The 12,426-nt window shown below is 34.9% G+C and overlaps 1 protein-coding gene across 2 annotated transcripts; it reads left to right on the top strand.

The window, feature by feature from the left end:
* Positions 1-3,565: 3,565 nt before the first annotated feature.
* Idh3a (isocitrate dehydrogenase [NAD] subunit alpha, mitochondrial) lies at positions 3,566-11,222 on the top strand. 2 transcript variants are annotated; one of them, XM_074178720.1, is made up of 6 exons: positions 3,566-3,726; positions 4,035-4,202; positions 6,215-6,393; positions 6,450-6,665; positions 7,618-7,867; positions 10,626-11,222. In XM_074178720.1, exons 1-6 carry the CDS (start codon positions 3,703-3,705, stop codon positions 10,857-10,859), a joined length of 1,071 nt encoding a protein of 356 aa, XP_074034821.1. In that variant the 5' UTR covers positions 3,566-3,702; the 3' UTR covers positions 10,860-11,222. The 2 variants fall into 2 exon arrangements, with proteins under 2 accessions (XP_074034821.1, XP_074034820.1); XM_074178719.1 differs by lacking the exon at positions 3,566-3,726 and adding an exon at positions 3,809-3,957.
* Positions 11,223-12,426: the final 1,204 nt, after the last annotated feature.

The following is a 12,426-nucleotide window of genomic DNA, read 5'->3' on the forward strand; positions in this document are numbered from 1 at the left end:
CTCGATGACAAGCAAACGCGTTGTGAGGGGTTGTGAATGTGATAATAATAAGGGAGGTGGGGCGTCAGTGCACGTGGGGGCGGCGTTACAGGTGATACATACACCATTAGCAGCAGATTTCGCGACAGATGTATCGTTAGAAAGCAACTTTTCGCGAAGGTAGAATAAGCGAGATATAGGTACCTATATGTCATATGAAAAATACTTACCTAACAGTTGAGCCGAAAATTTCGTAAGCCAACATAGAAAATCGGTAAAATTCGATTTCTTAATTTAATATAGTTGCCTTCGAGGATAACACAACGATTACAGTAGTCATACAACTTTTCGATACCATTTTTATAATACGATTTATGTTTAGCCTCAAAATAGGCATCAGTTTCGACGATTACCTCCATCAACACTGATTATCTTCCCAGCGAGCATTCTCTCGAGGTCTGAGAACAGGTGAAAGTCTCTGGGGGCCGGGTCTGGAGAGTATGGTGGATGCGAAAGCAATTCAAAGCTCAATTTATGTAATTTTGACATCGTTTCCATTAATTTGTGATACGATGCATTTTCTTGATCAAACAGCACTTTTTTTTCTTCAAATAGGGCCGTTTCTCGCGATTTCTTCCTCCAAACGCTCCAATAACGCTATGTAGGTAATAGTCGCCGTTGATGGTTTTTCCTTTTCGAAATAGTTGATTTATTATGCCAAGCGCATCCCAAAATACTGATACCATAACCTTGCCAGCAAACTGTTGCGTCTTTACAAGATTTGTAGTCGATTCACCATGTGCAGTCCCCGCGGGTTGGGCTACCTATCGGGCGCGTCCCCAGGTGGTGGATACGGGATCTTGCCACCAAGTTTCGAACGATCCCCTTGGGGAACTGGGAGAAACCTTATTGCAATCAGCCAACCTCTGGTAATGCGGGGCTCTGCCAGAGGTGACCAACTCTTCCCTTGCTACTCGTGGGAACACACATGAATGAAACAAACACAAAAACAAAAGCAATAAATAAATAAAAACAAAAACCAATCAGAACTGGACAGAAGTGCTTACCTCAATCTAAGGCGGTGGCTGGGGATGAACAGAAATGTCCACCCCAATCTACCGCTTGGAATAAGGCTGGACATAGCAGATCACCTCCAACAACAAGGGCACTTCCTGCGATTGGAGCCAAAAGCTCCGCCTTGAATGAAGGCAAGAAACCAACTGCCCCTGCAGGAAAGCTCCCTCACTTGTGCACCTCCACGGAGGGACCCCCAGGAAGGTTGAAGAAGCCGCGCAATGACAGTAATATCGCTGCACCTTCCAAAACCTTCGCGGAGGCCACCGTGAGACACCTCAAGTTTGCCAAAGAGAGTGTGTGTTAGGCGAGTCTTGGCCTACATCTGTCAATATGAAGGAGATGTATCCTAGTGACCTGTCCACCTTCCTGGACAGGAAAGGATGGACGATGACCTAGGAGGACAACTCCTCGGGAGGATGTACAATGGGTCACATGTGGCCTAAGTGCTGTGGGTGTACACTCACCCTCCCTACTCTACAAATACCAGATACCAGATACCATATGCAGTCCACTCAAATGAAGATCGTTTTGATTCTGGTGTGATATTATGTGTAGTGTGGTGTTGTCACATATCGTTGCATAAATTCGAATTATTTATGCTCAGAATCATCAATTTGTTGTTTTTTTAGTTGATTGTAGGCTCGCGCGGCACTCACTTTGAACGGAACTTCCGCATACCTAAATATTCATGCACGACATGTCCTACACCTTCCTTTGATATCTTTAGAGCCTCAATTACCTCGAGCAACTTCACTTTGCGGTCATCCAAAATTATTTTGGAGACTTTTTTGATGTTCTGGTAGCAGACTCTTTGTGAGATACTTACTTACTAACTTACTTTAAGAGATAATCGACCGTTTCCATACAAATCAGCGATTCTGTAGACATATGTTTATCTACATGTTATATTAGAAAAATAACATACATTCACGCTACAATATAAACTGAATTATTCTGTTATTTCATCCAGCGAATCAATTTGTGACATTATCCATTGCTACATCAATGTCTCGGTGGACATGCAGAAAAGCAAACTCGGTAAGTCTGTGATTTTTTTCTGACAAAGACATACCAAAAGGTGCATATTAGAACTGCTTCGACGATTGTTAATAACGCTGGCACAAGTGTAATATATCTGAGAGGGACCACTTTGAAGAAGACAAAATAGAAACTGATAAATACATAAATACTATTCGAGAAAAATTAAAATTCATTTTATTTTTGCTCCATACAATATGGCGGATCAAACCAGATAGCGGGTATCAAATGAATGGGTTTGTATGAAATATGAAATAATATGATGGGCCTCTCTAGTTGTTCTTCACACTTTCATGATATTAGTATTTATTTGAAGGGTTCAGAGAAAATAATAGGAAAATTATATGACGTCATTCTTTATTAAATATGGCGGAACGCCTAAGATCGCAGACTACTATAGTTGTTTTTTATACACATCCATGATATGGTTGTCCATGATATGGTTTGCTGAAAAGAATACGAGAAACAAAATGATATCACTCTAATTCCCATATGGTGGACTCTCAAAGATGAAGAACTATATTTTTTATGATCCTTCATCTATTGAAATGAATTAAAGTGCATTTGGAATGCATATTTTTCTTGGTATTATACTTATCGTGTTTGCAGATTTTTTAAATGAGTATTAAAATGGTAATTACTCAGAAATGGCAGAGCTGAATTTTGAAATTGGTATTTTTGAAACATTCACAGATCTGCGATTTGATTGTTACTCGCCGAAATGAGTGAATAGAAGCTCATTTGCATTTCGACCTTTAATATGTATGAATGTTCACGAATAATCGTAGCATGAACTCAAGAATACAGGATTTCAAAATCGTTCGTACAAATGACTCGCAGAACTACGTATACCCAGAACTACGAATGATTTAAGAATACTCGCCCTATAGAGAAAAGCTGGAACATCAGATTACATATCACTCCTTATGTAATCCGTGGTGGAACCTCAACATTATTTGGGTACTGTGGGAGTATTGTTGTTCTTCAGCTGGGTAATATATTTTCCAATGTGATTTTCAGTGTAACCTATTCTTTCTCTATACTTCATGTCACTAACCAACAGATGTCACTGACATCTCAACTCGAATAAAATAAGGAACCCTTTCAATGATAACTTATATTCGGCAACTAGAAGCCATATTATGTTTACTAATATGCATAGACACATTTACTACTCTCTACCTAATTAATTTTCTCAGCATTTCCTTATGAAATGGTATCAAACGATTGGTTCAAGAAAAACCTCGTTCAATTCTCATTCGTAAAATGATACGTATAGGTACTATATCTTGATGTTTTTGTCCACACAAAAAGTATGAAACGTACGGTGAAATTCATTGTTCTGGTAGAGGTAAATTATTTTCTTTAATTCCTATTTACGAGATGGGCAGTGAAATTTGTGCTGCTGTGAAAAGAAGTGAATCAAGCTGTCTCCAGACACGTTTTCTGAGCGCTGTGTGACATGGAACAATAAATTATAATCTTTCCAAATTTGTTCACTTTGTGTTTCTTTCAATTTTCAACTTTCAACGCTCATCTCTCTTCTCTTCTTAAACTGCAGAGTTTTGAGGTATTCTTGTCAAACTTTTTGAATTCCGAATAAGAACCATGGCCTCTATCTTGAGAAAAATTGTGAGTATCGAATTTTGTTGTATTATAGCGAACAAACATGTCAGAGGACATATATACTTATTATCGATTTCTATTTAAATTAGTGTTCTTAGAAGTTAGAAGTGAAGGTACATCAGAATGAACTTCTTTAAAAAATTGTTCAATTGGAAAACTGATACGAGCAGCGTGTCAAAGGTTATTGATAATTTATCTAAGGGTTCAGAAAACTCAATTGCGGAAGGTTTTAGATTAGTAAGTGATTATGTAATGAAATCGCGAACCTTTTCTAGGTTATGTCACATGTCAAATTCTTTGTTGTATGTTTTTAGACCACGTCCAATACATTAGGAAAAAGGCTTTATAGCGGTGAATTGAAGAAATGCACACTTATTCCAGGAGATGGTATCGGCCCAGAAATATCTGCTGCAGTACAAAAAATTTTCTCCACTGCTGGTGTACCCATTGAATGGGAGTCTGTAGATGTAACGCCCGTCAGGGTAAAGTAAAGCATTTCTTTTTATTAGCTATGAAGTAATTTCTTGTTCTAGTCAATATGTTCATTGATTGATTGATTGATTGAAAGGGTGTATAATTTTTAGGAGAGATTAGTTTTTGGGAAAGAAAGCGTTTTGTCTTTCTACTTCTCTATCTTTAAACAAGATGAAGTTTCCCACGTTTTTGTATGAAGATGGAGTAATAATAAGCTGAAAAGCTTCTCTATATTTATTGATATTTCATAACCTATAACAGGGCATTAAAGTTTTTCTATGAATTTCTATTGTGAGTGTAGACAAGGTCATTTCATCTTCTACACATTCATTTTTCTCTACAACTTTTAATTTCAGGTAGATGAAAATTATCTTCCTTATTCACAATTCTTAATTTATTCAAAGACATGCATGCTTTTCCGTTATTAAATTTTTCAACATGTAGTTTTTAATGAAGATCTCGGTGATTCTTATTTTCGACAAAAGTCAATACTTACATGTAACACTTCTACTCACACTTTCTAGAAATCTCAATTCTCAAATAAATGTGTGATTTCGTTCATAATTGTTACGCTTTCTTTTTGTAGTGGATATTAATGATTTTTAAGATACTTTTGCCTTGAAAACGAGTATGCTGATAATAACTCATTTGACAATATTAGGAGAAATCCATTTGCAATTATAATTCAAGTTCTGAAACAAGGTCACTGAGAAGTTGAGAATTTCCATTTATTTCTGGTTTAATTGGATAGCTCTTTTGGATTACTTTTTCATATTTTAATGTATTCAGAAATCACTTGTCTACTCATAGATTTTTTGAAGAACATTTATCTGTTAGTAAACAGATCATTTTTCAGCTCATCCTACTATTTCTATCTCCGACATGGTTGACAGGTAAATTCGACAAACGTTACCTATTCGGCAGCGTAGGACAATGAGAATCTTTTTTCAGATTGAGGCTATCATTGGGTCATTTTGAAACATTGCTTCCTTCTCAAATAATATGGAAATGTTGCGGAGGAACTTCCTGTGCCATTTTATGTTTTAGATTATTCGTTATGAACTAATTTTCATTGTAACATTTCGTTCGTTAGATCCGTATTTTGTTCATTGGAATCCATTAACTTGTTTTCAATAGGGATATCTAGTTTTTGTTATGTAATCTTTTAGTATATATTGATTCATGCGGAAGGATAATAAACTTTGAATCCATGTCTTTTTTGAAAATTCAAAGTTTTATAAAGATTCTTCTTGAATTTACGATTCCTAATTAACTTATCAATAATCGCTGTTGTTGGTTTTTCCATTTTCAAGAAAATCTATGAATATTATTCCATGCGCATCCCAAAATACTGATACCATAACCATAATTCATTATTGTATTTGGTTGATAGTGAGTTCGCACGGCACCCACTTTGAACAGAGCCTCCGCATACCCAAATATTCATGCACGATATGTCCTACACGTTCCTTTGATATCTTTAGAGCCTCAGCTATTTAGACTTTTTTGATGTCTTCGTCTGTAACAGACTCTTTGGGGGTGCTCATTTCACCTCGTTTGAATTAGACAAACCACTTCTCAACGGTTAATTTTCCTGGTGCCAAGTCCTAGTATCATTTATCAAAGCCATGCTTTGGCTTCAATAGTTTTTGTTGCCAAAAAGCAATTTTTTGTTGACACACGAATTTTTTTATCCATTTTCTTCAAATTAACAAAAGTTGCTCAAAATGTTCTATCAAACAAACTAATAGTCCGACAGTTGTGATATTTGTACATGTGTCTTTTGAAGGTTGGGGTTGAATGAAGATTATGAATTTATTCCCACTAGCGTCATCTGTTGGTTAGTCTACGAACTTTTCAGCTCATTGTTCCCAAATATAGGTAACTCTTGATTAATTTAACCAACCATGTAAACCTTACCATTTCCGAAATAGCGGTAGTAGGATCACCTAAAAAAATGTATATATTATCGATTCCCCTCGCTTGCATTTGTTGTACTTATATTCTTATGTGATTTTAGGGGCCGGACGGGAAGTTTGGAATTCCTCAAGCTGCCATAGATTCTGTCAATAAAAACAAAATTGGCCTCAAGGGCCCTCTCATGACTCCAGTGGGGAAGGGACACAGGTCTCTGAATCTTGCTTTGAGGAAAGAATTTAATCTGTATGCTAACGTACGGCCTTGTAGAAGCTTAGAAGGGTAAATATAAAAGCATATATTAGCGTCAGGGTTATATTTGTAATATTTTATTTCAGATATAAAACTTTGTATGATCACGTCGATGTTGTGACCATCCGTGAGAATACAGAGGGAGAATATTCAGGAATTGAACATGAAATTGTTGATGGTGTTGTTCAGAGTATAAAATTGATTACTGAAGACGCATCACGAAGAGTCGCTGAATTTGCGTTTCAATATGCTAAAGAGAACAACAGGAAGAAAGTTACAGCTGTACACAAAGCCAATATTATGTAAGTTTGGATGTGTGATTCAAAATTGTTATCCTTAGAAAGCATAAGACCTGAAAATGTATAATTTGAAAATGAAAGGCATCTTACAAAAATAAATGTAAGAAAACGTGCGTAGAAAACATTATAAAACTATTGAATGTTTGAAAATACAACACGATAATCAAAAAATTAAGTGAATTCAGTTGTCTTGAGAAATATTTATTTGTTCACCAATTTCTATTTTGTGTCATTCAAAGTATTCCCCGTCAAATATACACTTGGGCCAGGTTTTTTCCAATCCTAAAAGCAATCGTCGCAAAATGCCGTCTTTTCAAGGGTTTCTTCAATCTTGAGAACAGGAAAAGTCACAGGAGACCAAATCTGGTGAATACAGTGGCTGAGGCATGATTAGTGGGTAAAAATGGCTGAAATTATCAAACGCTTCAAAAACAAATGGTATACCCCAGAACTAGAACTAGCTATGCAAGTCTGAAATAAGTATGAAATAAGCAAAATGTCAGCATGCAAACAATAGAAAAAACTCAGCCCCAAATAAAATCAAAGAAACATGGAAAATTAATGATGTATTTTCAAACAATGACTAGTTTTATATTGTTTTCTATGCGTGTTTTCTTATTTTTAATGTTGTATAATGCCTTTCATTTATTTTGCATTTCTTTATTATATCGGGTAAAATGGGTTTTGAATCCATGAATGAAAAATATTGAACAAATAAAATAGCTGATGCATCAACACATTTGATGGCAGGAATGTTCCTGAAATTGAATATTGACTTTGTTAGCTCTTCAATAATAGTGAACGGTTGAAATTTGTATGCATTCGGTTGCAAATATACTCATGAAAAAATCTTACCGTGTAAGATATGGGGGACGAAGAGTCCACTATGATACCGTATCCTAGAATATATTGTTTGTGAAATATGTGTTGGGATGATGATGGAATTTTGTTACAGGCGAATGTCAGATGGACTCTTTCTCAGATGCTGCAGAGAAATGGCAAAAAAGTATCCGGAGGTTAAATTCGAAGAAAGATATCTGGATACGGTCTGCCTCAACATGGTCCAGGATCCTACCCAATACGATGTACTAGTCATGCCAAATCTGTACGGTGATATTCTGTCTGACATGTGTGCCGGGCTTGTTGGAGGATTGGGTCTCACGCCATCTGGAAATATTGGTCTCAATGGAGCATTGTTTGAATCGGTAATTTTGGTTAAATAATTAACTATGTTATTTTTATTGTAGTGACTTGAATTTTTTTCATAATTCAACATTTTGAACATACAGACAAATAGATGGATAGATAGATTCTTGTGATAGATCAATCTCCAGATATCAATAAATCTGGAAATTCCAGATTATTTGTCGGCTCTTCCTCATCCTCCATCTTTTCTTCCTCTTCTGGGCAATATGAAATAATTTTTATCTTTCTAGCATTCTTAAAAAGGATTCTCAGTCCCTGTTGAAATGTTTTTTGTTATAGTTGAATTATTATTCATTCTTCTTATTTCCATATATATATATATATATATATATATATATATATATATATATATATATATATATATATATATATATATATATATATATATATATATATATATATATATATATTTGGATGATGCAACTAATTTTTCCTAGGCACTCTCTATCTGACAGATAGAAGAGTGCCTAGTAGATGATCACACAAGCGCTTTTGACAGCACGACTAGCTGTTGAAAGCGCTCGCAGATAATCAAATAGAAGTCATAGAGCTTCAAATCCTTTTTGTAACTTACATTAATAGTAAAATATATATATATATATATATATATATATATATAGTATCAACACACTCATGTACATCATCACTACTAAAGTACAGTAGGGTATCGTCGGCAAATATTTGAATTTTACATTCTTCTGCTATGGTTATAATATTATTTAAATATATGAGGAATAACAATAAGAATAAATAGACCCTTGGGGTACACCTATATTATTTTGCATTCTATCGGAATAAACTTCCTCTAGTTTTAACCTTTGCCATCTATTGCTCAGATAATTCATGATCCAGTTCAGTGTTATTCCATCAATACCTATGCTTTCAATCTTTCTAATCAGTCTGCATCTATCTACAGTTTCAAATGCCCTTTGAAGGTCAAGAAATACTGCAATAGTATACTGATTCATTTTCGCATCTTTCTTCAATCTGTTAAAACAATGTAACGCAGTTTCACAACTATGTTTGCTCCGAAAACCCGATTGATACTCACAAAGGACCCTATTACTCTCCAAATAATCCACTATCTATTCATATACAGCCCTTTCCAATACTTTAGCTGTAGCATTAATCATGTTTATTGGTCTCAATTGAATAGCTTGGTTTGTATTTGGTCCTTTTGTTATAGGTATAATAGTAGATAATTTTAGTTCAGTTGGTGCTTCACCTTTCTCTAAAGAACTGTTGATAATGTTCAACAATGGATTACAAATGGCACTGAAACACTTTCTTCAGAAGTTCTACACAAATTTCATCGGGACTACTTTTATTTTTCAAAGAACCAACACTTCTTTCTAGATCTACCATATTGATAAGACTAAAGTTGGACAATTTATAATCAGTTATTCTTTCAGTTATAGGAAAAATATGAGAAATTTTGTTGTCAATTGCATCAGTTATATTTATTTATACTTTTGATATAAAATGTGTTCAGGTCATTTGGTATCAAAATCTTAGCAGAAATTGTTTCACCATTGTCTAAATCAATAGTTGTAAGTTTGTATTATTTGTTATTATTCGATTAATGTCTTCAGTGTATTCCACATTTCAGTAGAATTGTTTTTATTTGATTCAATCTTTGTCTCTAAATAGTTCTTCTTTTTCTGTCTAATAGTTTTCACTGCTATATTTCTTTTTTGTTTATACTTCTCCCAGTTAACCGTTGTTTTATTGATTGTATACTGTTTGTAACTCAAATCCCTTTCTTTTGTAGCTTGCCTCACCTTCTCATTCCAGAATTCTTTATAATGTCGAAAGATCTTGACCGTTTTCTTTTGAGGTAACTTAATTCAATATCGACAATACATTGTCCACAAATTGTTCATATCTATGATTTAAATCCCATTATTGTTCATTAATTTCATTTTCTCACCATAAAGTGGGGAATGTTTCTCAATTTGGGTTATTACAGAAAATGCAAGTTTGAACAAAATATAAACCAATTATGAATTTTACCTCTTATACCAAATTTATATAACTTATCGAGCAGAGTTTCGTGTTGAACACAATCAAAAGCTCGACTTGAATCACAAAATATTCCTGTTTTATTTTCACCCTTCTCAGTAGCTATTAATACTTTCTCATAGAAGGAGATAATTGCTGTTGTAGTAGAGTATTGGCTACGAAAACCATGATGATTATCCATAATGACTTTTTTCCTCTCTAAAAACGATACCAGTTGATTTAGAACCACATATTCAATTACTTTTGATATTACTGATGGAATAGTGATTGGTCTATAATTAGCTATGTCAGATGGATTACCTTTCTTTAAAATAGGAGACACTAATGAAGTTTTCAACCTCTAACTTGAGTTAGAGGTTTAACTATATATTCTGCAATTTTTTTTAATATTACAGCTGAAATTCCATCATAACCACAGGAGGGCTTATTTTTAATTTTATATTTTATTACATTGAGAACATCTATCTCAGAAACATATTGAACAAACATACTCTCTGTTTGAAAATTATTTTGTGCGCCTGGCTCTCGATTCTGAGATCGTGAGTTTTAACCCATTTTCCGTTAGATATTTCTCTTGCCAGTATATACCCAGTTGAAGGGGTATTTCTTCTGCTGCATTACATGGCTGAATGACTATGATATTTCCCTTGTGTAGTTATTACCATAACCGTCTCTGAATATGACGCTAATAGCCATGAATTTGCACTGTTTTACAAAAATTGTGATTGTTTTTAGGTTCATGGAACTGCTCCAGACATTGCTGGACAGGACAAGGCCAACCCTACAGCCCTTCTGTTGTCTGCAGTAATGATGCTGAGATATATGGGATTGAACAGTCATGCATCCAGAATCGAACAAGCATGTTATGAAACGATCAAAGAAGCCAAATTCCTAACAGGAGACTTGGGCGGAAAATCTAAGTGTTCCGAATTCACCAACGAGATTTGTGAGAAAGTTGTTAAACTGTAGATGAATATCCAGTTTGCAGTGGGTACATGATAGTGTGTTGTTGATGATAATTTTTAGAGTCAACTGTATATACTTCAAACGTTGTGTATAATGTTACCTGTGAACTTTTTTAAAATTGATAGACATGTAAATATGAATTATCTACGTTTATTTGTGGACATGAGGGCTTCAAATTTTTTGACGTTCACCTTCGAAGCTGTGACAGTATTTTCTTTTAGTTATATTTTTATATTTTATCTTCCGTCAAAGTTACCTAACGATTTTTTTTTAAGTTAAGCACAGGTTTTCATAGATCATAGATATTTATATATTTAATTTATTCGTGTCGTCCAAAAATTCAATTAAACATGTATTTATTGATTATTTCTTTGTGACCATTTCACGGAAAAATTTCACGGAATAATTATAATCAACGAAATCTAGACTGATAGGAATAATTTCTCAATAATAACAAGGACATGTTTGAACAAATCAAGCCGTTTATGTTCTGCATTGAAATTATTTTCGAGTATTCGTAGCCTAAAATGTCATTACAAGGTGGATGAAGTACTTTGTTGAACTTTGCGTCGGGAACTACATGTTTTGAAGTTCGGGTGTGGGGCTTTTCATTGCCAATGGTGGAGAAACTAAGTCAACCACAGAGAATTCGATCCTTGAATATCAAAGATGAACGAGTCTCCCCAAGGCGGCCAGTTTGAAAGCCAAGCTACGACATCAACCTTCTACCAGATTCGTCATGTCTTTCACTGCTAGGGGACTAGTTCAAAACCAAAAGCCAAAGACAAGCATTCATGATTCAACAGGCCTCTATCCAAGTTCTCAGTCGTTCCCATAGATGGCATCACCTCCGGTATTTCGTCAATACCATGAAAGTGCCTTGGGTGATAATAGAGCACTCTTAGGGCACCGTTATGTTGATGGATATAAGCTGAGGCTGGACACGCTGACAGCAAATGCATTAGGATCTCTCGCGGAGGGCCCTGCATCTTGTGTCAGGAATTTCTATACCTAGGACCTTTGATAAACCAAGGTCTTGAATGTAATTTTGTTGCCGCAGGAGGAAGTGAAATCTGCGACTTTTCTGTGTGATATTTTGAATATTAGTATGATTATGAAAATGTTATGTGGCTCTCAAACGCCTTCTTGCTGTGTAATGATATGTTGGAAGGTAAATTTTATCATATTTTGCAATGTTGGCGTTAGCTAAAACAACGAATGACAGATGACAAAGCAATCACTGAGTTTACATACCTGGTCTACTGCGCCGAAGGGAAGCAAAGACCATAAAAAGAGAAGAAGAGTTTTCACATAGATTTCAAAATTCCCCGGTGTGTTGAATGTATTAAGTGTCCTCTGTGATTTTCATCTTTCTCCGAATCGTTAGAACTTGAGAATCTGCCAGCTCAGTATTCATTTACGATTATTGTAAGATATATTGATTAGAGAATATATGATCGCAGTGTATGTTTCCACTTCGAAAATAATTTATCCATCGACTATTAACAAACCCAATTAACAAAACAATCTTATCCAATGCACTGGGTGTGACGTTACTTTTATATATATT

This window comes from Leptinotarsa decemlineata, unplaced genomic scaffold (assembly GCF_025532065.1).
Source record: "Leptinotarsa decemlineata unplaced genomic scaffold, Ldec_3_MD MMD2_tig00004307_RagTag_RagTag, whole genome shotgun sequence".
In the NCBI taxonomy this organism is placed as follows: Eukaryota; Metazoa; Arthropoda; class Insecta; order Coleoptera; family Chrysomelidae; genus Leptinotarsa; species Leptinotarsa decemlineata.

What these genes read in the sequence shown, in the direction of transcription:
- Idh3a (XM_074178719.1), top strand. Translation starts at nt 3,844, where the DNA reads ATGAACTTCTTTAAAAAATTGTTCAATTGGAAAACTGATACGAGCAGC. An exon ending in TAGATGTAACGCCCGTCAGG is followed by an intron (nt 4,203 to 6,214) that starts GTAAAGTAAAGC and finishes ATGTGATTTTAG; the next exon opens with GGGCCGGACGGGAAGTTTGG. An exon ending in GTACACAAAGCCAATATTAT is followed by an intron (nt 6,666 to 7,617) that starts GTAAGTTTGGAT and finishes ATTTTGTTACAG; the next exon opens with GCGAATGTCAGATGGACTCT.